At 40.4% G+C, this 23879-nt stretch overlaps 1 protein-coding gene across 4 annotated transcripts; it reads right to left on the minus strand.

Annotated features, from left to right (window-relative positions):
* Positions 1-703: 703 nt before the first annotated feature.
* On the minus strand, positions 704-22309 carry PHC3 (polyhomeotic homolog 3). Of its 4 annotated transcripts, none has more exons than XM_079315473.1 (15): positions 21850-22309; positions 18944-19091; positions 18041-18199; positions 16545-16622; positions 14886-15011; positions 14334-14432; positions 12960-13194; positions 10644-11521; positions 9162-9312; positions 8592-8845; positions 7737-7893; positions 6337-6451; positions 5485-5635; positions 5174-5399; positions 704-1321 (listed from the first exon to the last, which is right to left on the minus strand). In XM_079315473.1, exons 2-15 carry the CDS (start codon positions 19067-19069, stop codon positions 1167-1169), a joined length of 2910 nt encoding a protein of 969 aa, XP_079171599.1. In that variant the 5' UTR covers positions 19070-19091; positions 21850-22309; the 3' UTR covers positions 704-1166. The 4 variants fall into 4 exon arrangements, 2 of the variants coding, with proteins under 2 accessions (XP_079171599.1, XP_079171598.1); XM_079315472.1 differs by having other exon boundaries at positions 14886-15044; positions 21850-21908; XR_013775507.1 differs by lacking the exon at positions 21850-22309 and adding an exon at positions 4915-5015 and having other exon boundaries at positions 1189-1321; positions 14886-15044; positions 18944-19234.
* Positions 22310-23879: the final 1570 nt, after the last annotated feature.

Raw genomic sequence — 23879 nt, forward strand, 5'->3', positions numbered from 1 at the left:
TCCTCCCAGAGTTGCCAATGTTGGCATTCCTCCTGCTGACCTGCAGCTCCAGGCTCCCTCATGGCAGCAGCAGCTGCTCCTGCACAAGCTCTGAGAGGGTCTCACTGCTCCTTCCTCAGAGTGCAGCTCACACTGGCCACTGGACAAGGAAAAGGTGCTTGGAAGCTTCCAGTGAGGCAATGGGAATGCACTACAGGGAAAGACAGGTTAGAAGAGGTATCAAGAAAAAGAACATCTGAACTATGCTGTCCCTCCTCTACTCCCAGTCTCCAAAGAAACTTGTCTCAACATCAGCTGGTCCTGGCTGCAGTTTTCAGCCCCTCACATCCAGGCAATTGGGAACCTGAACCCCAAGTGCTCACACACTTCCTCAGGGTCCACTCTGAACCCCCATTTGAGAACTGCTGGTCTAGCTTAACTAGCAGCATGTGAAACTACAAACCTAACACTTAATGCCCCCTTAGTGCATAGCAGCATTCAAAGAGTAAAGTAACATGTGCTTCAGTTACCTCTGGCAGGAGTGTCAGTAGCCTGATCATGAGGATTTTGATGAGACATCTACATGGTTTATAGTATTTCTACAGACTTCAAGAAAATACTACAGTGGCAGAGATGAAGGTAAGCCTACACAAGGAAAACCAGCTGCCAACCCATCCCTTACAAACAATTTGCTCAAGACTAAAACAAACTCAAAGAGCACAACTAAATGCATAGCATTTTACTGGTACTAGTGCTTCCACAGGGCCTGTGGACACTTCTGTTAGTTCAGTCCAAACACTGCTGTATGTGGGAAAAATCTTTCAGAATACAGCAACACAATTTAAATTGTGTCTAGGTTGGGGTGGGGACTGGGGTGTTAACCAGAACTCATAAAATGAAGTACATGTTGGAGAGTATCTAACCTATCACAGCATATTTCACTTCATGTTTTTCCATGAAAAATTTCAACTCAAAGCATTACTCAGGCTTTACTATAAACCTACTAGTTGTTGAAAACTACAGAGGACTCCTGATATAATCAAAGGAACATTTTAAAGTCCTTATGTGGGGAGAGCCCCACCTACTTAACCAAACATCACAGTAACACTCATGCCACAGTGAAGATGTCGCCGTATTACTGTTGGTTCTGTCACTGAGAAACTTGTTTAAACCTTCCTGTTCACCTCCTAGGATTCTTTCAAGGAATTGATACGTGCACAGATTTTCAATGCAGGTCCAAGCTTAATATTCATTGCACTCATAAGATGATCCTCCTTCAACAAGAGGAGAGCTTGTCCATCAATTTCTTGTGCTCTAAATTCATCTGCAATATCTTGACAACCTAAAGGCAATAAAAAACATGATTACTGGTTTAGAAATGTCCATTCTTAGATTCAATGATTTTGTCCATACCAGAGCTTCTCAGCTATATGTTTTCCAGTGCTCATCCCTTTAGCTTGTTGAATCTAAATTACATCCAAGAGTTCAGTATTATGATGGGAATTCTGAAATAATATGAAAGCAATTTTTACTACAGCCTCTAATTACACTGTATTTATTGGAGAACTACTCATTGGGAATTTCAAGTCCCAGTAAAGACAGAATTTTCATTTCATTAAGAGGAACAACCTCCCATCATTGGAAGAGATTGGGAAAACAGCACTGAAATAGCAATCAGGAACATAATTCAAGTGGGTTCTTTACAGCAATAAAAAGATACTATTATCTAATTCTATAAAAGACAACTATATTATACTGTTATGTGCAGTGAGAACATCCAAATAGCTACCATTTCCAAAAGGAGTTAATTCCATCTGTGTGTTATACCACTGAGCTAAGGAAAGACAGCTTTGATGCATGGGCTTTGGCACAACTATCTCATGAAGGTATTTATCATTAGTTATCAGAGTGAATATTCTACACAGTAACTCACTTCACAACTGTAAATTTAAACTGGTTGGGTCTTTCTTTTCATGTTAACTCCTTTTCTCAATGTGAAATGCCAATCTCAGGTTACTGAAGATCACAAATATAAAAAAGACTCTACATGGGTTGGACTGTCCCAGGTAACTGAGGACCCCTTTCCACTGAAGAACCTTGTGGAAATAAAAGTTCCTCCAAAGATGTTCTGGACATATGCTGAGCAGAATCAGCCAGCTATGCCTGGCTCTATGGCAGCTCTGCTAGATGGATAAATATCTTCTAATAACATCCATGAGAGCACTCAATGGCAGTTGTTTACTTGAAGTGTCTTTCCCCCAGCCATGTTTTTAATGGGTTTTTTTAATACATTTGTGTTCTCAATCCAGTAGTCTCTCCATCTGTCTCAAAGCCTTTCAGACACACTTGGATTTGTGCTCCAGCTTCCATTCCTGATTTCAATTATTCCTTAAGTGAGCTTATTTTCTGGAATTTTTACATTTTCCCTTTTGAAAAGTACATGACTACAGAGATATGAAATTACTGTGAAGAACTTTTCTACCTAGATGACAGCAACTAATTTCTTATTTTCTTGTGTGTTCAGATTTAAATTCCATAAAGAATAAATGGCCTAATTTCCTGATGGATTTACAAATGTGTACAAGGCAAATGGAAAGGAAATGTGGAAGGAAGTATCAACACCCAAACCTGAATTCATTTGGATTATTACTGTGTGAAGGTTACAATATTCAAGGTTGGAAAAAGCTAGCTTTTCACAAAGAATAAAGCACACTTTTTTTCTTAATGATTTGTTAAACAGACTTCATGCATCAATTAGCTCTGACATCATCATAAAGGTTTTCTTATTAAAGTGCTGACAACAGATAAAACATCTGTAAATCAAGTATTGAGTATTTCTGGGAAAGGTATCATGGCATGTCTGATTTGAGACCTGAACATTGTGATTGTCAGACCACACCATTTACAAGGAATCTGAGAGATCAGGGGAAGTTCTTATATTTAGGAATAGGAATATTCCTATTGGAATAGGAAACTGGATGTTTGTTGTTTCCAGCTTTTTCCTTTAAGCAATTTCCATGCAACTTCTTAAATATTTTTTATCAAATTCATTTTTGGAAAAGCAGAGGATGGAAGTTGAAGGTATTGCAGTTCCCTCATCCAAGCACATCTGGGTATATTCTCAAGCACTTTTGCAATTGCTTGTTGTGCAATAACTTGGCCAAAAAAAAATGGGTGGGAAACATGTGAAAGGCCATTTATCTTGCAACTGAAAAAAGAAAGGAGAACAATTCTGCTCAGCTTAAGCTGTTCTGTCTCTTCCCTCAGAAGAAGTAACTAAAAGTGCAAGTGTCCTGGACACTGACTTCTCCAAAAGGCTCCAGAGGAACTCAGGAAAAGCCTGACAAGGACACAAGCTGACTTCAGCTAGAGACTGCAGAAAGCTGTAAATGAAAACAGATGTTTCTAATTTTTATGGAACAGTGACAAATCACCATCTCCTACAGCATGACAGATGGTCTGCACAGAGTAGATATATAATATAAAATGCCATAATGGAAATTATCTATATTATTTCCTGCATTAACCAATCTTGGAAGCATATGATATAATGGCTTTTCAAGAGAGTGACTTGAGAATATACTGAAAAGAATAAACCCCAAAATTACCAAAAAACCCAAATGTAGCAATAAAAATTATGGCAGGTTGTGAATATAACTTTAAATATCTATTGAACTTGTTTAAAAAAAAAAAAGTGTTTGAGAAACTAGGCATTCAAATGGAGAGCAATGAGTACTTATAATAAATTTTCATTATATACAAGTAAGTGTAAGTTTGTTTAAAATCAAAGATCACCTTATTTATAGAATACAAAAAACGAAACCAGGTACAGCAGCTGGTGAAATATTGTAAAAGTAATGGTTTCAAAACAGAAACCACATTTTAAGAAACAAATTTTTGGTTTCATACTTGCAAGTGAATTGTGTTTATGTGGCATTTCAATTATTCTAGCACAGAAACCAGCATTTATTGAGAGCCTAGGATTAGTTGTTGAATTAACTAGAGCCTCAAATCCATAAAAACAGTAACTAAAAACAGCAGTGACAGAGCTACACTCCATAACACAACTGAAGTGCAGAAACAGGAATGACCACATCCCAAACCTAGGGAGCTTTGCTTGTTTCCACAGCCATCGCTGCAGCTCTCAGAAGCAGACAGTGTTACTGAATTGCAATAAACTATCAGAAGAAAGATACTTCAAGGATGACTTTTGCTGATTTCAGACATCTCTTACTCAATTCTTTGCCTGACCTACTACAAAAAGACTGTCATAATACATGTGTATGACTTAGCAGTGAAGATATTTTCCTTAGAGGTTAATGGTCTAATGGGATTTTAAAAAATGGTACTAACATTCCAGAAAAAGCACAAAATTAGGAACAAATGTAGCCCGGGTTTTAATGGGTAAACAACAAAAATTCTGGTATGACTGCTACTGTGGAGATCTGCCTTGTTATCTGTGGGGGTTACAGTCTGATCAGATAAAATAGCATCCTTGGGAAAAGGTAGGGAGTGAAGATTTAAAGGTTATGATAGTTAGGAAATTACAGATTTCAAATAACCTGAAGATGACATAAAGGTAACTGTGAATAACGAGCTAAAGGAAAGGTTTGTGAACAAGGATAAACCAGATTATTTTTTTCTGAGAAAAAACTGAGACTAGCAGTATGCAGAGTTTCTAAGCAGAAGATCTCTGAGCAAAGCTATGCAAAATAAATTTTAACTTTTTAGCAGAAACTTGCGTATTCTTTTTTAATGACTTGTATCATGACAGGTCTTTCAAACTTTTCAGTTGTATCAAGGGAAGTAACACTGCTCTTGCTTTTTCTATTAAATAAGCAGCAAGGGAGGAAGGAAGAGAAGAAGGAACAAGTGAGGAGGGAAGAGAAGAAAGCAGTGTAACAGGGAGGAAGTGTGTCTGATCTCTCTACTGACCTCTTGAGAGAAGTCAGACTGAAGGAAGGAACAGCTCTAATCTCCATCAGCTGGGATGCAACAGCAGAAGTGGGACTAGTTCTATCAACACGGGATTTGTGCTGAAGGAACAAGCAAGAGGAAACAAATCACATTCCAGTCTCTATCACCAGCTAACACTGCTGCTGTTACCACACCACCTCCTCATCAGAGCACTGCTGTAAAGCAAGGAACTTCACTATTAAATCCAACAGAGAACAAGTTATTGCCCCTTCCATACCAGGCAGAGAATGTATAAAGGCCCAAACTTCATCGACAGTCCATACTGAGGGGTCAGTCTGCACCACTGGCAAGAGGTCGATGCTCTCTGGCATCTTCCTCATCCTCAGCTCCCGCAGCTCCCGCTCCCTCTCGCTCTGCCTCCGCAGGCGCGTGGTCATGGCCGTCGGGACCGCGTCCTCATGAGGAGCCAGATCTTCTTCTGCAGATGGATAAGTAATTGGAAGCTGGAAAAACGCAGTAACTACAGTATTAGGCTTTATTTGCAATTCCCAAAGCGGTGCCATAGTTTGAAGCAAATATTCCACAGACCTGTCTAAGAAAATGATCCCGTGACGCCCCCTCAGGGCCGCTCGGCCGACGCCCGCGTCGCCCAAGACTTTGGCTATCTGACTTCCGATTCCAACGACTGGTCTTGTCTGATGGAAACAGCCCAAATTTCTTAGTGCAACTAAGGCTGTGCCTAAAGAAGTAAGATATATTCAATAATGCACTAGTGGTTTTTTGGACTGAATTCAATCAAGTAACCATAAAATCACAGTGTTGTAGAAATGCTGTTTAATTACAACAACAGCTGTCACAGAAATACAAGAGAAAGGTATTTCAGAGGCCATTTAATCAAAACTCTCATCTTGTTGTGGGATCACATACATCCAGATTACCCCTGGAAGATGTCTGTCCTTCTCCTTATTAAATTTTTTTCCATGACAGAAATACCTTCACATTTTATCACATAGTACAGTTCTGCTCTGAAATGTCCACTAAAAATCTAAAATCACATTCTATTTTCAGGTTCCATTTTCTCTACCTAGCTGATACCTACCCAGTCAAAGGAGGATAGAGACAAAAATCCCATGTTAAGAGTAAAATCTCTTTAAGATTATTTTGTTGGTGGTGTCCCAAGAATCAAAAATACATATTCCCACTACTTAAATGGGAATGTGGCAGACATATGAGAAAGGTCATGTCCAGACACACTAATGCCAAAAAGGATTTGACAACTAGAAATGGAAAACCATTCCTCATTTCTAAAACTTAACATCAAGTTTCCAGTTATTATAATGGAAGAGTTTGCATTCAGATGTTGACTGTGAATTCTTGCTCTCTTAACCAGGGGAGATTAATCCATTAACCAGATAATAAGCAATATCTACATAGAGTTACCTCTTGGCACAGGATGTGGAGCAGAATCTTTTTGACCGCAGAAACTTATTGGGATATCCCATTTTCCCACAAAATTCACACTTCAGAAGATCATTTTCAATTTCATCCAGTCCCTCTAAAGAAGGAATGAGGAATAAAGTCAGTTTCAATGGCACAAAATTATGTTCACATCTTTCACCTCAAGCAGGCAAAAGATCTGCAAATATTTAACACATTCAATTAAATACTTTGATTAACAGACAATTATGCAAAGCTAAGCAAGTAGCAGATTTCATTTTGTCTACAAAAGATCTTGAGCAAACTGAACCTTAATGAACCTTCCATTAAGTTATTCAATGAACTTAATCAGTTTTTTTGTTGAATTTCAAGACAGCCATGAGCAGATCTGCCCTCAAACACAGCAAGCAATTAAAAAGAAGGGCTACATTCCTCATGAATTGCTTCATAAAGAGATTATTAAGAGAACCAGGCCTTCCACAGAGTCTAAATGCAAACTCTCCTGTAATGACATAATGAATTAACCCTTTAAAGTATTTCCTTTGAATAAGCAGCTGCTACAACCAAAGGGACTTGAGAAAGTGAAGAAAACATTGAATCTTGAATACATATAACATTCAATCTATGAAAAAGATATGCTGTGTACAATAAAGAAAAGTGTTATGGCATCTGCTGATTCACATCTTATTGTTTCAGAGTATTTTTTTGTTATTGGTGAGGTGAGATGCCCTTTTTCTGCTCTATGAAAAGCACTAGTGCAGCAAAGAGCTGGAAACATTGAGAAGGGTATTTGAAGGGTGTTTCTCCCATACACACAATCATACCCTGGTTTACAATCAGAAAATCTCCTCTATTCAACTTGTGTGTATGTGGCTGTGCCTTGATGTTGGATGTTTCCTACTAGCTCATCTAATGAGTGGTTACAAACTCTATGTAAACCTAAATCCAGCTGTCAGGAACAGTAACTAAACCCAAAAAGATGAGTGTTTGGATAATTCCACAAAACAGACAAGCTGTCTGAAGTCTGAGACACAGTATAGTGTTAATACTAAAAAAAAAAAAAACTGAATTAACATCTAATGAAACAAATTAAGGACAAAATAACTGCTGCAAAGAGTTTTGATACAGAAGAGGCAATAGAACTATTTTAAGAGAATGAAAGAGTTGCATTAAGACTAAATTGAAGCAGATCACCAAAAATAGTAATAAGGATACAAACTGTGGGAAAAAAGCCCCAGGAATGGCTAAAAAATTCTGAACTTTCAAATCTTAGATGAATTTATACAAAAACATGTGTTCACAGAATAACTTGCTTTTTCTGGGCCAGGCCACAGTTTGATTCCCATTTCATATCACACAGAACTGGAGGGGGGGAAATGAGCATTTAAACAAAAACTACAAACCTTCTGCAATCATATCCTCTATCTCTGTGTCTGATGAGTTGTCTGCATGTTTTGTGTTCTGCAAGTCTGATTCAACACACACCACACTCATGATCTGACCCTCCACCAGCAATCTCTTCTCTGCAGGCTGTTCCACCAGCAAAGATGAACGACTGACCTAGTGCAATAAAAGCAAAGCAACAGTGAATAATTAACATTATTCACAACAGTGAATAATTAAAAACAGTATTTGTGACTTAACAGTTGTAACTGAGATGATCAGTTTTTACTTCATATCATTGAAGCATAATTAGATTGTGCCCAAGCTCATTTCTCAAACAAATTAAGACTCACTCCTGCTCTGCAGAGTTTGCAATTATATTTAACAAAGGAAGAACACATTATACCTACAGAAATGAAGGAATGGGAACATGAGACATGTTAAATTAGTAAGGCAGGTTTGAAATTGTCAGTTTGTGATTTAAAATTCTCAACAGTAATTCTTATCAGACACAGCACTAATTACACCTGCCCAGTTAAGAGCTTGCCAGTGCATGAAACAACAAATTCTAGCATTTTAGAATTTTAACACTGACTCAGCTCTGAGGTTTAAATTAAGGTATCACTTAAATTGAGGGATTTAGAAAGCAGACAAATGTAAAATATTTATTCTAAATGGTAGCCTAAATCCACTCTCTGTAGTTATCTCCAGATACAGCCTACTACTCAAGTCACCAATCTGGAGAAAAGGTCAAAACCAACATTTGAAACATAATTCAAGATCTAACTATCTACTAGCCACAAATAACATCATTCTTACAAAGAGTTAATTTCAAAGATGAGTATTAAAAAATTCCTAGCAAATTTTAGACTTACAGGGAATGGCTCCAACCCCTCCTGAATCACAAAGCCTTCGATGACATGGGTCAGGATCTGGGGTTTAACAATAGCCTGTGGAGGTTTATTTTCTAGGCTGGGAATGCTATTGGGCATAGATGTGCTGTTGCTCCTTGTTGTTGCTGCTGGAAGCAAAAGAGGAGGTGGTGGAATAGAGACATGGGAAGGATCAGATGGAGATTTAATTACTGAGGCACTGACTGATGATGTCACTGAAGGCAGTCCCCCATGCTCTGCAAAAAATAACAAAACATGTTATGTTTTATCACTATTGTCCAACCATTGGCTCAGAATCTGGAAGTAAGAGGTGATAAATTCCCAAGACCCATATCTGGACCCATAAAACCCTAACACAGGCTCTTCCCTAGGCTTTATAGATTCCACTTATAAAACAAGGTGGTTTATCTCAACAGACTATTCCAAAAAACACCCTCCTCAAGGCAACATTTTCCTTTACTCAGTACCTGCTAACTACAAACATAGTTGGCCATTAATTACTTACACAAATCACAAAACCAAAAGCTACCTTAGCTTGGCATTTGTCCTCACCTGACAAAGGATCTTCTGAATTAAGAGCCTCTCCATGGCCCAGGGTTATGGCTGGTGGGGACAAGGTGGGTGGTGTAGGTGTTCTTGCCATGTGGACACAATCTGAGTCCTCGGGCATCTCCCCTTCACACACATTCTCCACTTGGCAAATCTGCATCCAACAAACTATTGCTTTAGAGAGATTTCCATTCTATCTTAACACCTTAAAAGAGTTGCATAAATACAGATTTAAAAATAAATTACCAGTTCAAATATGTTAATCTTTTAATAAAATACTAGTTCCCAAAATGCATACCAAACAATGAACTCTGAGGACATCACAATATCTATGACAGTAAAATTAAAGTATTTTGTTACAAACAGCAATGATTAAAGAAGCACAGTTCTCCAATCAAACAGAGAACTTGAGTTTTTTAATATCTTATGTGTATGGTTTACTGTTATTCTTATTTACACATATATTTGATGTTATTTAAATACATCTGCAAAATGCATGTTTAATGACAAGTCTGCAAATTGTTCTGTCTCATACAGCAGTGTAATCAAGCTGAGTATTTCAGAAGAGTACACCAAGACTATCAAGCATTAGTGGTTATATGAGATTTTAAGATCCAGAAATCAGGACACAGAGTCAAGAGTACTACCCTTTAAAATATATTAGAAATGAACAGCACACCTCCTTCCTTAACCTGTTGATAGCCTCAAAAAAGCCTACAAGAGCTGCTGATTCTTTTGCTCAACTTAATCTCACTAGCATTTTACCACCAATACCCAGCAATGCCATCTTAATCAGTCAGATTTGCATATTATTTTATTTTCCTGTACATCATTTTAATCCAGTGATTGAAGGCAAAACCTTCAATTACAAACTGCAAACATCTGAGACAAACACTGAACCAAATGAAATGATGGTGATGGGAAACTGCCAAAACAGCATCAAAATTCCCCTATTCTTTTATGAAAGGGATATTTTTAATATTAGTACATAAGTAATAATCCAGAAACCTATCATCTTATGTATCATCTATCATTGTAATAACTTGACATGGACCTTCTAACTAGTATAGATAGTTCCCCTAATCAAAATCTATTTGTACTGAGGTAAAAGTTTGAAGTCCTCATGTCACATTTACCAAAATTCTTTATGTAAGCATTGTCACGTATTTACTTACTTTTTCCTACTTCACATACATTGTAATTTCACTGAGAAACAAGATTTTAGATCTTAGATTTACACTTTCATGATTCCTGATTGATATTCTTGACTGATGACCCATTACAAAAAGCCAGCAAAAAAAACCCAAAGTAAAACATAAAATAGAAGAAAAACATCTATTGTTTTCTTAAAACTCAGTTCTGTAATCAGTATGTTTCTTGTCCTCTGACTAGCACCCGAGTTAGGTCCCTTGGAAGGCAATGGGCCAGAGTCACAGCTCTGGAGAAGCCCGGGGGAAGAATAAAGGATGCAATGTTACCACTCACCGCTGGAGTTTCAATCGGAACCGATGGCTGCACCTGCAGATTTACTGCGACGGTCTGTGGTGGTGGTAGAGTTTGAAATGGCAGCTGGACCAAAGCCTCTGCAGCAGGAAGTTCTTCCCCAGAAACCAAAGTGTTTTGAACCAAAACCTGGCCCTGGGACAGAATTTCAGGCTGCACTTGCAAAGACTGCACAGACTGCAGGGGCAGCGGTTGAATCTGGGTTGAGGATGCCGAGAGCTGAGGTGGAGCTGCCAGAGGGATGGGAGCGGATTGCACGGCTGGATACTGCTGGTGTGGCGTGGAGGACACGAGCTGCTGGCCCGGGGAAACCAAGCTGGGCGGCTCCACGGCCCCGATGTGCACGGCGGGCGAGGGAGGGAGCGGCAGGTGCGGCGGGAGGCTGAGCCCCTGCGACGGCCGCACGGGGGTGGCAGCGGCCGCCTGGGGAGCGGCCGGCTCGGGCTGCAGAGCCGCCGGCACCAGCGAGCTGGCCTGCGACTGGATAAGGGCTTGGGGGTGAATAATGATGGTGGGTGACTGACTCGGGGAGTGGGACGGCGGGGGGGACACCACCACGGACTGCTGAGCTGACTGGGATGGGGTGGGAGAGAGCGCGAGAGGCGGAGGATGGATGTGGATGGGGGAGCAGTGGGTCGGGACGCTGCTGGGAGCCGGGGGCAGCGCGTGGCTCGGGAGGGGCAGGCAGTGCTGCGATGGAGGCGGCTCCTGGCCCGGGGGAGTCTGGAGGGCGATCGGCTGGACTTGCTGCTGCTGCTGCTGCAGGATCAGCTGATGATGGGAAATCTTTGGAGTCGGCGAATGAAGTGGGATCTGCTGATGTTTTACTAGAGAATGAGGTTGCAATGGAGAATATGAAGCTGTGAGAGAAGGGGGAAAAAGTGACAATTAGTGTTTATTTATTCAAGTTCTGAAAATATTATAAAATACCTCAAAAATTATCAGTTTAAAGATCAGCATGATTTTTTTAACACTTCCAATTGCTGTTTAAAAATATCTTCTTTGACAGCACACACAACACAAGAACAATTTACTAGGGGAGTATTTCAATTTCCAAAGCAAAATGCAGCAATGAATAAATGAATATAGCCATGCTTTTTATATATATGTACTTTCTATAAAGAAGTATCTAAACTTTTTTTTTGCCGTTAGGTCCAAGATTATTGCTGATCCAGCCTTATTTAAGAATTTCACACAACTTCAAATGGATTTAACCTTTGCTTTGAAACAGAATGGAAGAGAAGCAATAAGCACAACAGGATTTGCAGATAACTGTTGAGTTGAACTTTAGATAACACTGTGTTAAGAGACTAAATAAAATTCCAGGAGTTTAGTATAAATTTAAACCATTGAAAGTGTTTGCCTGAGTTTGAACACAGCAACTGAGAGGCACAAACCTAAAAATAGTGCAGCTTCCAGAGAAATCACATCACCTTCAAGTGAACCAGTGACTCACCAGTTATTACTCAGAGCACACACATGTATTTTCCTCCACACGCAAATCTCTTCTTCCTTTGTCTTGTCCACTTGAGAAATAACTCATTTATGTAGGTTTTTTTATTTGTTCTGCTGCTAAGGGTGGGGTTTTTTCTTACCAATGTGAGTTTTGAGAGCCTTAGGGTTCAATACCTCCAGAATGTGTGCCTCCAAGTCCCACTCTTTCTCTGAAAGCTCTCATTAAGCCAAGCTACATTCTACAGAATTCAGACCAATTGTCTAGACTACCATCACTTTTTCAAAATAAGAAAGCTAATATGCAAATATGCTGCATGCAGTGTAAGTGCTTCTCTAACCAGGTGCAGGCTATTTTGATTTATCTCAATACAAAATACTAAAATTCTGAGCATTGTTACCGATGAGTTTATAAAAATACTTGATATAAGAACATTCTCATGACACAGAACAACACAGAAAACAGAAACAAACCACCAATAAAATGGATTTAGATGGGAGCAAGAGGCTTGAGGTGGTTTCAGCCCACATTTTACTGCCCAGGGATGGATGGCATGTCCTAACACTGAACATACAGAAAGACCAGGAACGAGAATCATGTTTGTGCTATGTCTCAACAGGGTATTGCAGTTGCTATATTGTGCTTGTAACGTGATTTAAGAACATTTCTCCCTCTGCTTAATCAAAATCCTGTGCAACATCCAATACCAGCAAATAAGTGAATTTACTAATAAAACTTGAACTCTGTTCATGTGGAATATCTACAATAAGACAGTCAGAGAGCACTGAACTCTGGCAGAAGCGTGCCATACAAATGAGTTTGCTGTAGGTGCACATTGCTCCCACCTGGTGTAACTAAGTGGTGTATGCTGGATGTCCGTGTGGCCGGCGTGCTCCGGCACTCTGGAGCGGGGCTCTCTCCTTTCCTATTGCTTTCTGAGGGCTCTGCCTGGCTGCCCTTGGAGCTGCTGGCAGCCTTGCTGGGGCACAGGGACTGACTTTGACTGCTGCTCTTTGGTGGGCCATTCTGGGAACTTGACAACACACCCAGCTTCTGACTGCGCAGCGTCAAGTTCTGAACCTGGGGAACGAGCAAAACATGGAAAAACCCAAACTTGATAAATAGCTGTGATAAATATCAGGCAAAACCAGCAAAAAAAACCCCCTCATTTTGTAATGCTTCTCATCCCATGTGATAACAAGAGGCTAAAAATCTGCATATCAGAGTATCTTTAAAGCCTTAAAATTTAGAAAAAGATAGGGATCTTTATCACTTCAGTGATAAATATGAAAGTATTTTTTTTCCCTTATTGTATTTTTTAAAGCAATGGAAATTGTTAATCAGTTTGAATTAAAACTTTCATTTTTCTCTTTTACTGTGCCTTCAAAGTAAGTGACACATGGCATCTTATCCAAAGGCAATTTTACTTTTACAGACACTGCAAAAGTACAGGGGTCTGGGACTGAGCTTCCAGACATCAACATAAACCAGAGCCTTGGGTGGTCAGCGGGACCAGACTGTTCTCTGCTATCTGTGTGCTAACAAAACTGAGACCTTTGTTTCTATATTAACCTCCAAATTAACCAATATTAACCTCCCTTCTCATCATGACACCTCCAATATCACATGAAATAAAAGGCAAAAGGTTTGCTTTCTGAAATGTAAATCAGTCAGGGATCATTTTCACTTAAGTCTGTTATACCACACCCAGATTCTTTATATAATGATCCCAGATCTCCAATCCTACGTGCTGAGCTAAAATTTCATTTTCAAGAATAATGCTTACCCTCGTAGCACTCATTTACATCATCCTGTGCATGAAAAAGAGGACTAATTATTATCACCATTCCCTGTGTTGATTACATAATCCCTCCCTCACTCAACAGTTAGTACCTGTAATGAACAGCCAGTTTACATTTCACATCCCACAGCTCTGTGTCACCACAGGGCACATTCAAACCCAAGACAACAGTGCTTGCTTCCTCCCTGGCATGCAGGTGGCATTTTCTGCCATCCTGTCCCAGTGAGGACAAACCCTTCAGCACACCCTCTCAGGTAAGGTGACTCAGCTGGAGTTTGGCAGACACACCCCAGCAGCTCATCTTCTCTCTGGTCTGGGGTGAAAGTAAAGCAAGAAAAACCAAAGCACAACAATTCCTTACTTTTCAGTTTTGTCACACTTGATGGAGCAGACTTTTAGTAAGTTTACACAAGCTCACCTGAGTAGCTGCAGACTGACAAGAAGATGAGGAGGATGAGGAGACAACAGGAATGTCAGACTGGACAGCAGCCACAGTGGTCGCAGGAGTAAAAATAAGCTGTTAAGCAATAAAAAAATACATGGTAACAGATTGAAATTTTTAAAATCTGTGGGAAAAATGCAGTAACTTAAAGAGATACATAACTTACACATACTGATGTACAGCTTCTAAGATATACTTTTTTACTTTTAGATTTATTTGAAGAACTATTTATCATGGTAATTTTAGTAAACAAAGAAAATAATAGAGAAAAAAGAAACAAAGAAAATAGAAGATAATAATGTAAACAATATATAATAACATATTTGTTCTGCATATTGAGAAAAATCTTCGAAATAAACACATTATGAACTTTCATACAAGCACTTAAGAGGACTTTCCTTCAATACTACTAATTAGTGGGAAAAAGAAGAGCAGTCCAATATCCACTAAATTTAAGAAAAAGAGCTTAGATCTTCCAACAGGGACAGACCAAAGCCAAACTTTGCAAGAACTGTAACCAAAACTTACCATCTGAGCTCGTAGATACATTTGAGCCTGGCTTGCACTCAGGGTGGGAGAGGTGCTGCCCAGCAACATGGTCTGTTGGGTGATGCTGCTGCTGGTGGTGTTGGAGGTCTGAGAACGGCTTATTATCTGTGCAGGTGTAGGAGAGGTGGAGAGGTTAATCTAAGGAAACAAAAATATTGCTTCTGTCATGGAAATTCCATCACCCTAGGGTCTAAAAGCCAGAAAGCCTTTGACAAAAATGGCAGGGGCAGTTGGAATCTCTGAACTGTGAAGATATCAAAAATATATTGAGCCAATTATCACGAAATTGGCAAGATTGCATGTTTTTATTCTTAAACTGCAAGCAACCACTTTGCAGTAAATAATAATAAGCAGTTACAAGTATAAACAATGACATCTGAAAAATACGCCTAATAGAAATACACCTTTACTGAGTATGCAGAATGATATTTCAATATTTTAAGAAAAACACCTGAACTTTTATATTAAAGATCTTTAAATATTTATATTAACTGCCTGGACTAGTATCTTCTATTATGCAACCTGATCAGGACACTTCTTTGTACCACCACTTATGAACTTTCAATCCTCATTTCACATATGCACACTGAAAATGACTGAAGACTAAAACCTTCTCCAATTTCATATTAAATGCTCCTCAAGAATCACTCTTTAGCATCTTCTTAAAAAGAGAAGCTGTTGTGTCTTTGCTTTTTCTTTTTTTCTCTAACCAGTCTAACAGAGTTAAGTGCCCAGCTCTTTTTCATCACTTGCTTAAAAGATTTCCTTGGAAAACCCCAGCCCAATTATTTTGTTAGTTTAACATCAGACATCTTAATAGACTTTCCCTCCAAAATTTAATGAATAAATGGGTTTACTTCTAACAGCTGTAAGCCAAGCCAAGCTATGAGAGCTTAAAAAAATACACAGTTAAATCACTGAAGCTATGCACTGGACTCATGAACAGCTTGAGGGTGTGATTAATAAGCAGGATGTCTGTAGGACTAACAAATCCTACTTCAGACAACTCTAAAACTGTACAGAAGAGACTGTGCATGCCTGACAATGGCACTTAAAGAAATACAGCATGAACTGAACACAAAGCTGCTCACAACTGAAACCTGAGCACATGCCTAGAATATGGGTAGTGAAACTGCAAAAAAGATGAATGACAGAAGATGATAAGAATGAATGCTATAAACATTTAATCAGTTTATTAGATATATGTGAGCATTGACTTGGATTCTTTAGATTTAGTGCTATTTAATCCCTGATACACAGTTATGATTTCTACCTACAGTAGAGCTCTGCATTAAGAAACTAATGTAGAAAATCCAATAAGAAATCATGTAAGAGATGAGAGCTCAGGGAGTGATTTCTGCAGGAGTTTGAACAGCCACTGGTGCTTGTGGAGTAAGCAGTGGCCCCTCAGAGCACCAAAGAGGGGTCTGGGACTGGGGAAGCCAACACTGGCCACCACCAATCACACACAGCACCCAGCACTTACTACAGAGCCACCACACTTCTGTTCACTGTGTCTGTAGCATTAATTTTAACAATACAAACTGAAAAGCCATTAATATTTTCTGGTTTTCCCTGAAGCCATATAACAACCAAGCAGGGTTGGGAATGGAGGGAGGGCTTGGTGCAGTTACGTACCGAGGTCTGCGACATGCTTGACTGCTGAGTGACACTCCCAGTGGGGGAAGTACATTGCCTCCCACCTGACAGGCTTGCCTAAATAGCAAGAATATTTGTCAAATAGTGAAATCAGAAAGTGCTTAAGTGATGTTCATTTTATTGCATAAACCATCAGAAACAGCCCTCTCTACCTTTCTCTGAGTTAACAGTGAGGTGCTTTATTCAGTGGAAATAGTTTTCAGCAAAGTGCACTCTGCACTATGGAATGGTACCTGAAAGGTGCTAAATTCCTTGAAGTCCTACCAAATTCTAGGCATCTAATTCTTTCAGATTAAGACTTGAAGAAAAATGATCAGAGCTAAAGTCTGCCAAACTGCTAATGATGCAGCTAAGTGATCACCTCACTACCTATGGTGCTCTGAACTTAAAATGTGATATCATAAAAAAACTGTCATTATTAAAATGTCTTAATTTTGTTGTGATTAGAATCTTCTAAAAAAAAAAAAACAACTTTATAAATGCTTTAAGGAACAGGCTCATATTTTGGAATGATAACTTATGTATGCACATCTAGTGTTTATCACAGGATGCTATTCCAGCCCTACAGATAAGTAACAGGGACAGGGATTTAGGTTTCTGTACAAAAAGAATGAAAACTTCTCAGTCTTTCCCAACCTGATTTTGTTTGCTCTGTCTCAGTAACTGTATATCCACATAGAAATCCATCACAAAAAAAACTCCAAAAACATATGAACATATTACCACAGTCTAATGAAAAAGGTATAGAAGAAAAAGCCAGGAGCAAAAATGAGTCAGTCCAGTTCTGAGACCAAACAGACATATCCCTGAGATCTTTAACTCCATTTACCATTTCCCTGTGTAAAATTATTAACAACTACCTCTCTCTGCAAGATCAAATTCTCTATCCAAGTCCAACTGAGGTCAAAGGAAATCTTGTCACTGCTTTAATTCAAAATGGGTCTCCTCCAGTGATCACTGATGTTAAAAGCTGTGTTTCAGATATGAAATGTCATTTACCTCCTACATTTTCACACTCAGGGTTGAAATTTAATTTTGTCATTACTCGTAATGCAGCCAGATGTGAGGCAAAACACACTAAGATGCCAGATGTTCATTATTTTTTATTTCACTTGGATACAATGCCATACATTGCTCCCCCCACCAACTTTTAGAGAAAAATCATGGGATGAAGATTGAAGAAGCCTATTTTTAATATTTATTTTATTACTTTTATTTTGATGATTTACATGATGCATTATAATGTATGCAATAAAGCATGGAATGGTTGCCTACTGGAGCATCTACACCACTGGACAAAATCCTCCAAACAGTTTGGAGGATGATACAATTTAAAATAACAACATAATTAAAATATAACAGTGAATTATCACAAGGCATTAAGCTCAGGCACTTAAGCTGTTATTATGTTTTACAACGACTGTAGCCCTGCTCTAGATAATACACAATTCTTTTTCAGCAATCTTCACTCTCACCTGTGGAACAGTTGCCAGACTCTGAAATTGGGTACTGCTTAAGTGCTGCTGCTGCAGAGCAGCAGTCTGCAGCATTAGATGCTGCTGTTGGGCTGCATACATCTGCTGGAGGTACTGAGCAGCTGAGCTAGGAGGACGATGCAAGGCCTGCTGAATAACCTGTGATGAATCAGTAGGTAATTAATTACAATAGCAAAGCACTCACCATGCTGACATGATGTTGAAGTTCACCCTTACAAGGAAATAAAACCAAATAAATTTTTTCACATCGATTATGTAATGCTGAACTTGCTCCCTCACTGTTCTTGACCAAGTCACAGAGTACTGTCAACATTAAAATATTCACATTCCCAAGGACAGCCTGACAATACAGCATCATCCCCAACACATCACTCCAGCCTCTCAGCTGCTTGTCAACACATCCTACATCATGTTCTGCTTTTTGAGAGATCAGTGTGTGAGAAACCCAATTATCAAACACAACAAATGTACAGAGTTCAAGGAGACCTAATTTCAACAACACCTAGAGAGTGCTGGATCCCAAGCAGCACTTACACCTACTCAAATACCTTGGATGTCTCTAGTCAACGTTGGTCAAACAAACAGCTTTATTTTACAAAGGTTTGGGTTAATGAACTGCAGCCCCAGCAAATGGTGAACAAACCAAACTTTCTACCCTAGCATTTCCCCCTCCCATATTTGGGAGACAGGCCTACCCTACCCTGAGCTATCCTTAAGTGGTCTGAGTAAACACCCAGTAAACATCTCCTAAAAACCAGCCAGCCAGCTATTGAGAAAGACAAGAGCAATGAAGAATGAAAAGTTAATCCTGTGTAAAGTACTGCACAATGCCTGTGTCCAGAGCTGTGCACAGGACAGGGAGAAGCCCCCAGAGCCCAGTACCTGCACAGCATGTCTGTCAGAGCCGCTGTAGACGGAGATCTGCGGCAGCGGCGTGCGGGAGGTGGAGCTGCTGGTGACGGTCGTGCTGGATGCAGAACATGTCGTAGTGTTGGCTTCATTCTCCATAGCGGAGCAGCGATCGTCCAGCCTGGCAGGAGTGACACAGAACTGGTTCAAAAGCAAGGCCAGAACATGCTGCTTTTAATGCAAAAAAAAATGTTTTGCTGAGATAGAAAAAGGGACAATTTTCAAAAGGTAAATTTCACAGAATCCCAGAATGGTTTCGGTCGGAGGGACCATAAAGAACATCTCGTGCCACCCCTGCCATGGCAGGGTCACCTTTCAATGCTTCAAGCCCCATCCAACCTGGCCTTGAACACTTGCACAGAGGTGGCAGCCACAACCTCTATGGGCAACCTGTGCCAGGGCCTCATCAAGCCTATAGCAAAGAATGTCTTCTTAATATCTAATCCTAGTTCAGCATTTGCTATTACTTGATGCAGTCTCTTGAGAGATCTAGTTATAATCTTCTCAGATCCATCAAAAGTAGCAATAAAGAACCAATTTAGGAATACATCAGAGATTTCCAGACACTACATAGGACCAATACCACCTCCCTCACCCCACAGCCCAGGACTGAAAACCTTGGCTGACCTCGGACACTGAACAAAACCTGCTCTTGGCAAAAATCACCAGTGAAATGCTCTGTCTGGGGAGAGAGGGAAAGGATACAGGAAAAAATCCTTTTAGCACCAATACCTAACACAATACAGCAGGAACCAAGGAAGAAACTACCTATTTAAGCACCTCAAATGATTCTCCCCAGTCTTATGAGACTTCCCTCTGCTGCACAGCACAAAATGTCATCTTTATAACTGAAATGAATCACAAACCTCAATATATGTTATGGGGGTGTTTACTGCAGTTTCTTTTTCAGTCTTTGTATTATGATTAACAGGAAATCACATAGTAGCTGTTTATTGCTTTCCAAAGGATGCCAAAAACAGGGAGGGTTGAGAAAATGTGTTTCCTACTCACCATAAAGAGGGGCTCAGAGAAATAATCAGAGTGAACTGCAATGTACTAGAAAAAAAGCAGCTCTGCCAAGTTCTTAACAAACCACCCATTGGATGCTGCATCAAATGGGAATAGAATCAGGAGTTTCAACTCACACAGCTGGAAGCAGAACGGGACAATGCCAGGCAGCCACTCTCACCTCCCAAAACACAACCACTCTGCAAGCAGAGGGCTGCACATGATGCTGCAGTTCCTGGGGACCTGCAACAACTAAGCTGTAACACATACAGGGTCACATAAAGACCTCTTGCCTACCCTGGTACTGGACACTTGTCATTAAAGAAAATTCCTGGTAATCAAGGATACTTTAAAGGCAGAGATCTCTGCTATTAGAACTGAAAAGATTTGTTGTTAAAAATGTGGGTCTGTTGTGCGTTGCTGATGGCACTTGTGTCCCACATCAGGGCACAAGTTAACACACGTGGGTTCCCATGCCAACTGCAATAAAACCTAAAACCACTTTATATTAATTTCAAAGAATGAAAACTGTCTTAAAAAAATCCTGTCTCCTCCAGTGGACATTAAACCTCCTCAAAATATTTACACCTGCAACTTGTTTAGCTAGTTTTTGCAGAGTTATGCAACCAGTTAAAGTAGTTTAAAACAACATCAGATGTCTCATTTCCTTCATTCTTGGCCATGTTTTTGGTGTGTTATAAGCAAGATGTGCAACATATCCCGTTTACTAACTATTCCATCACAAGTTTATTCCATGAGACTGTTAATCCTTTCGCTCAAAATTATTTCCAAAATAATAATGTCATTGCTCAGGTTGTTCTCACAAAGGATGTACAATGAAAAAAATGATGTACAGTAAGGAGCTCCTAAAGTTTTGCTCAGCATCTCCATCTCTCCTCTGACACCTCACCTCACACAGGAATCAGATCCTAACTTGTAAGAAAATTATTTTTATTAAATGATTTAGAACTTGCAATGATGTTCCCTGGGAAATTTTAACTCAAAACAATCTCCCTAACACAAAGTTTTTAAAACCACTGACATGAAACAACCACTATGCTTTTAAGTGAGCCCAAAATACAAAGTACAACAGAAAACTATATTGAAAATAGGTATTTATTCAAGCAGTAAAAGTACAAGATGCCACATAACTTGAAGTTACATTGTGCATAAGATAGATTTTCCAAAGTTTTGTTTCTTTATATTTTTCTCGGTGAAAGCAACCACCTTAAGTAAAAAAAATATCTGCTATTCTATACCAATTAACAAACTATCCTCGCAGTACACATGTATGTCATTACTCATGTTTTGGAAAGTTTTGGTAAATGCCATGGTAATAACAAACCCTGCTGACAACCCACATCCACAACCGCAACCATTCACAACCACATGGTTTATTTTTTTTCTTTTTTTTTTTTTTTTTCCAATTTACAACCTTTCCCTGCAACTTCAAGGGGACAAACCACAAAGAAAACTAAATAAAAATTTTCCTCCAAGCCTAACCCCTACAGGCATTCCGGTATTTTGACAGAGGGCTCCGAAATATGAATAAAATAATAATAATACTAATAACGCAGGTATGCTCTGTGGGAATACACCGCACGGCATGCGGAGTATCGGCCCCGCACCGAGGGGCCGCGGTGCCCCCTCAGCGGCCGCCCCCCAGCCAGGCCGGGCTGACCCACCCTCAGCCCCCGCCTCGCCCAGCCCGGCCCCGCCACCGCCCCCTCAGGAGAGCGAAGGCAGGCGGGCGGGAGGGGCCGGCCCGGAGCCGGGGCGCGGTCAGGGCGCGGGTTCCCCGCCCCCGCGGCCCGGCCGGGGCCCCGCGGCTGCCGCTGCCCGCGCTCCGCGCTCCCCGCCGGGACACTCGCCTGGGACGCGCCGCTCAAGGCGCCGCCGCCGCCGCCGCCATTTTCTCGCCTCCCTCACGGGGGAGGTGCCGCGCGCGCGCGGGGCGCGGGTGCCGCCGCGCACGTGACGGGACCCGCCGCCATGTTGGCGGCGCCCGTGAGGGGCAGGGGCTGAGGGAGAGCGGCGGCCGGGCTGGGGAATTGAAATGTGCGGTGTTTCCAGCCCAAATAACCTATCGACCTCCATGTGTAACAAAACAGGGAGCCTCTTTCAAGTGCCTCCTACATTTAGCAGCTGTTGCTCAGACTGTCAGCAGTGCATCGATCCTAATCACGGTGTGAGCATCTCACCTTTCCTTTCTGAGGCTCTCCTTGCTTCCTTCCACCCTTCCTGCCATTCTCCAGCTCAAAGCACTGTGTGAATATGAGTTAGAGTAATTACCTCTGGTCCCTCTTGCATCACGCCTCGTTTTAGCACCTCATACAATATTCACCTACAAATCTTTGCACTAAGAGTACAGGATATATTTGGATGATTATGGGAGGTGCCTACAGGCTAAATCGTGACTCCCAAGCCTGAGAGAGTTCAAGAAGTGTCTGGACAATGCACTCAGGCACGTGGTGTTCTTTGGAGGGCTAAAAGTTGGACTTGATGATCCTGGTATTTCCTAGACCATCACCACAGCAGCCAGGCTGGGGGATCCCCATGGAAGAGTCAGGGATGTGGGAGAGAGATCCAAGAATAGACTTTTGGAATTCTGTTTGGAATGGAAGTCCATTTGCTGCAGATTGTACAGAGAGGTAGTGGAGTCCTCATCCCTGGAGATCTACAAGGAACAACTGGAACATGACATTCAGTGCTCTGTTCTGCTTGACAAGGTGGGGATTGATCAAAAGTTGGGACTCAATGCTTGGAGGTCTTTTCCAGCTTAAATGATTATTTGGTTTTAACAAGGTGGGGGTGGAAATTGCTAGATACCTAGCAGCTATTTGGGATAGCTAAGTTCTTTGCAAAGAGACTCAGCAAGTGTCTAACAAAACTCAAATACCTGCCAAGGCATTAGAGATGAGCTTAAACTGTTGACAGGTAAAGCAGTTGCACTGAGCACAGGTAGGATGCCTGTGACAAGTAGTGACAATTCCACAAGTCTAATGAGATGCCTCATTTCTATAAAATATAACATAATTCAACAGGAAAAAATGGGAATTTTCACAGGTTAAAAATGAAGGTGTAGGGAAAATGATGACCTATTTTGAAATACTCTTGGAAATCTTCTAGGAAACAGAAAATGTCTTGGAAGTCTTGGTCAATATAAGGTTGAGTTCAGATACACCAAAATATGTCCTGTTGTACAAATGGAATCTAAGACTGTGGATGCTGAGTGGAGCAAATAACTTGTTTCTGCTTAAAACCCCAACCACTGCAGCAAAGTCAGGTAGCATGACAAAAAATTTGTACTTTGTAGCCATAATCAAGCTAAATAGGAAATAAGGGTTTAAGTTTTTATCACAATCATAAGAAAGAACCAAGTGTGTTGTTGACTGGAAAGTGAAGACCTCAAGTAACAAAAAGCTGAACTCCATGATGCTCCAATACAAGCACCCAGACCTGGTGCTGACTGGAGGAGGCAGTGGGGAAAAGGAATTGTTTTGCCAGAATTGAAGAAACCAAAGATTCTTATTTTCTAAGGACTGCTGGAAGATCAATCAGTTCAGGAAATCCTGGACAGCAAATGCATGTTATCAAAAAAGCCATTGATGTTAAAAAGATAAAGCTGGGAGCAAATACTGCTTGCAGTGATAAGGTTGTTATGATTCTCAGCTTTAATAAAATACCTTTTGTTAACCACCTGCTTCACCCCCCTAGTTGAAACATATCCTTCATGTTACTTTCTTTAAAAATCTCTCAGCCATTTGATAAAAGGGAATTGAAGCTTTGCCTGAAATGAACACATTGTGCACATTGCAGCGAGTCTTCAGAATTCCCACAGAAAACACTTTGGTCAGCAATCTTTGCAAGAAATGCATTGCCATCACCTCTGAACAGCTCC

This window comes from Erithacus rubecula (genome assembly GCF_903797595.1).
Source record: "Erithacus rubecula genome assembly, chromosome: 11".
Taxonomy (NCBI): domain Eukaryota; kingdom Metazoa; phylum Chordata; class Aves; order Passeriformes; family Muscicapidae; genus Erithacus; species Erithacus rubecula.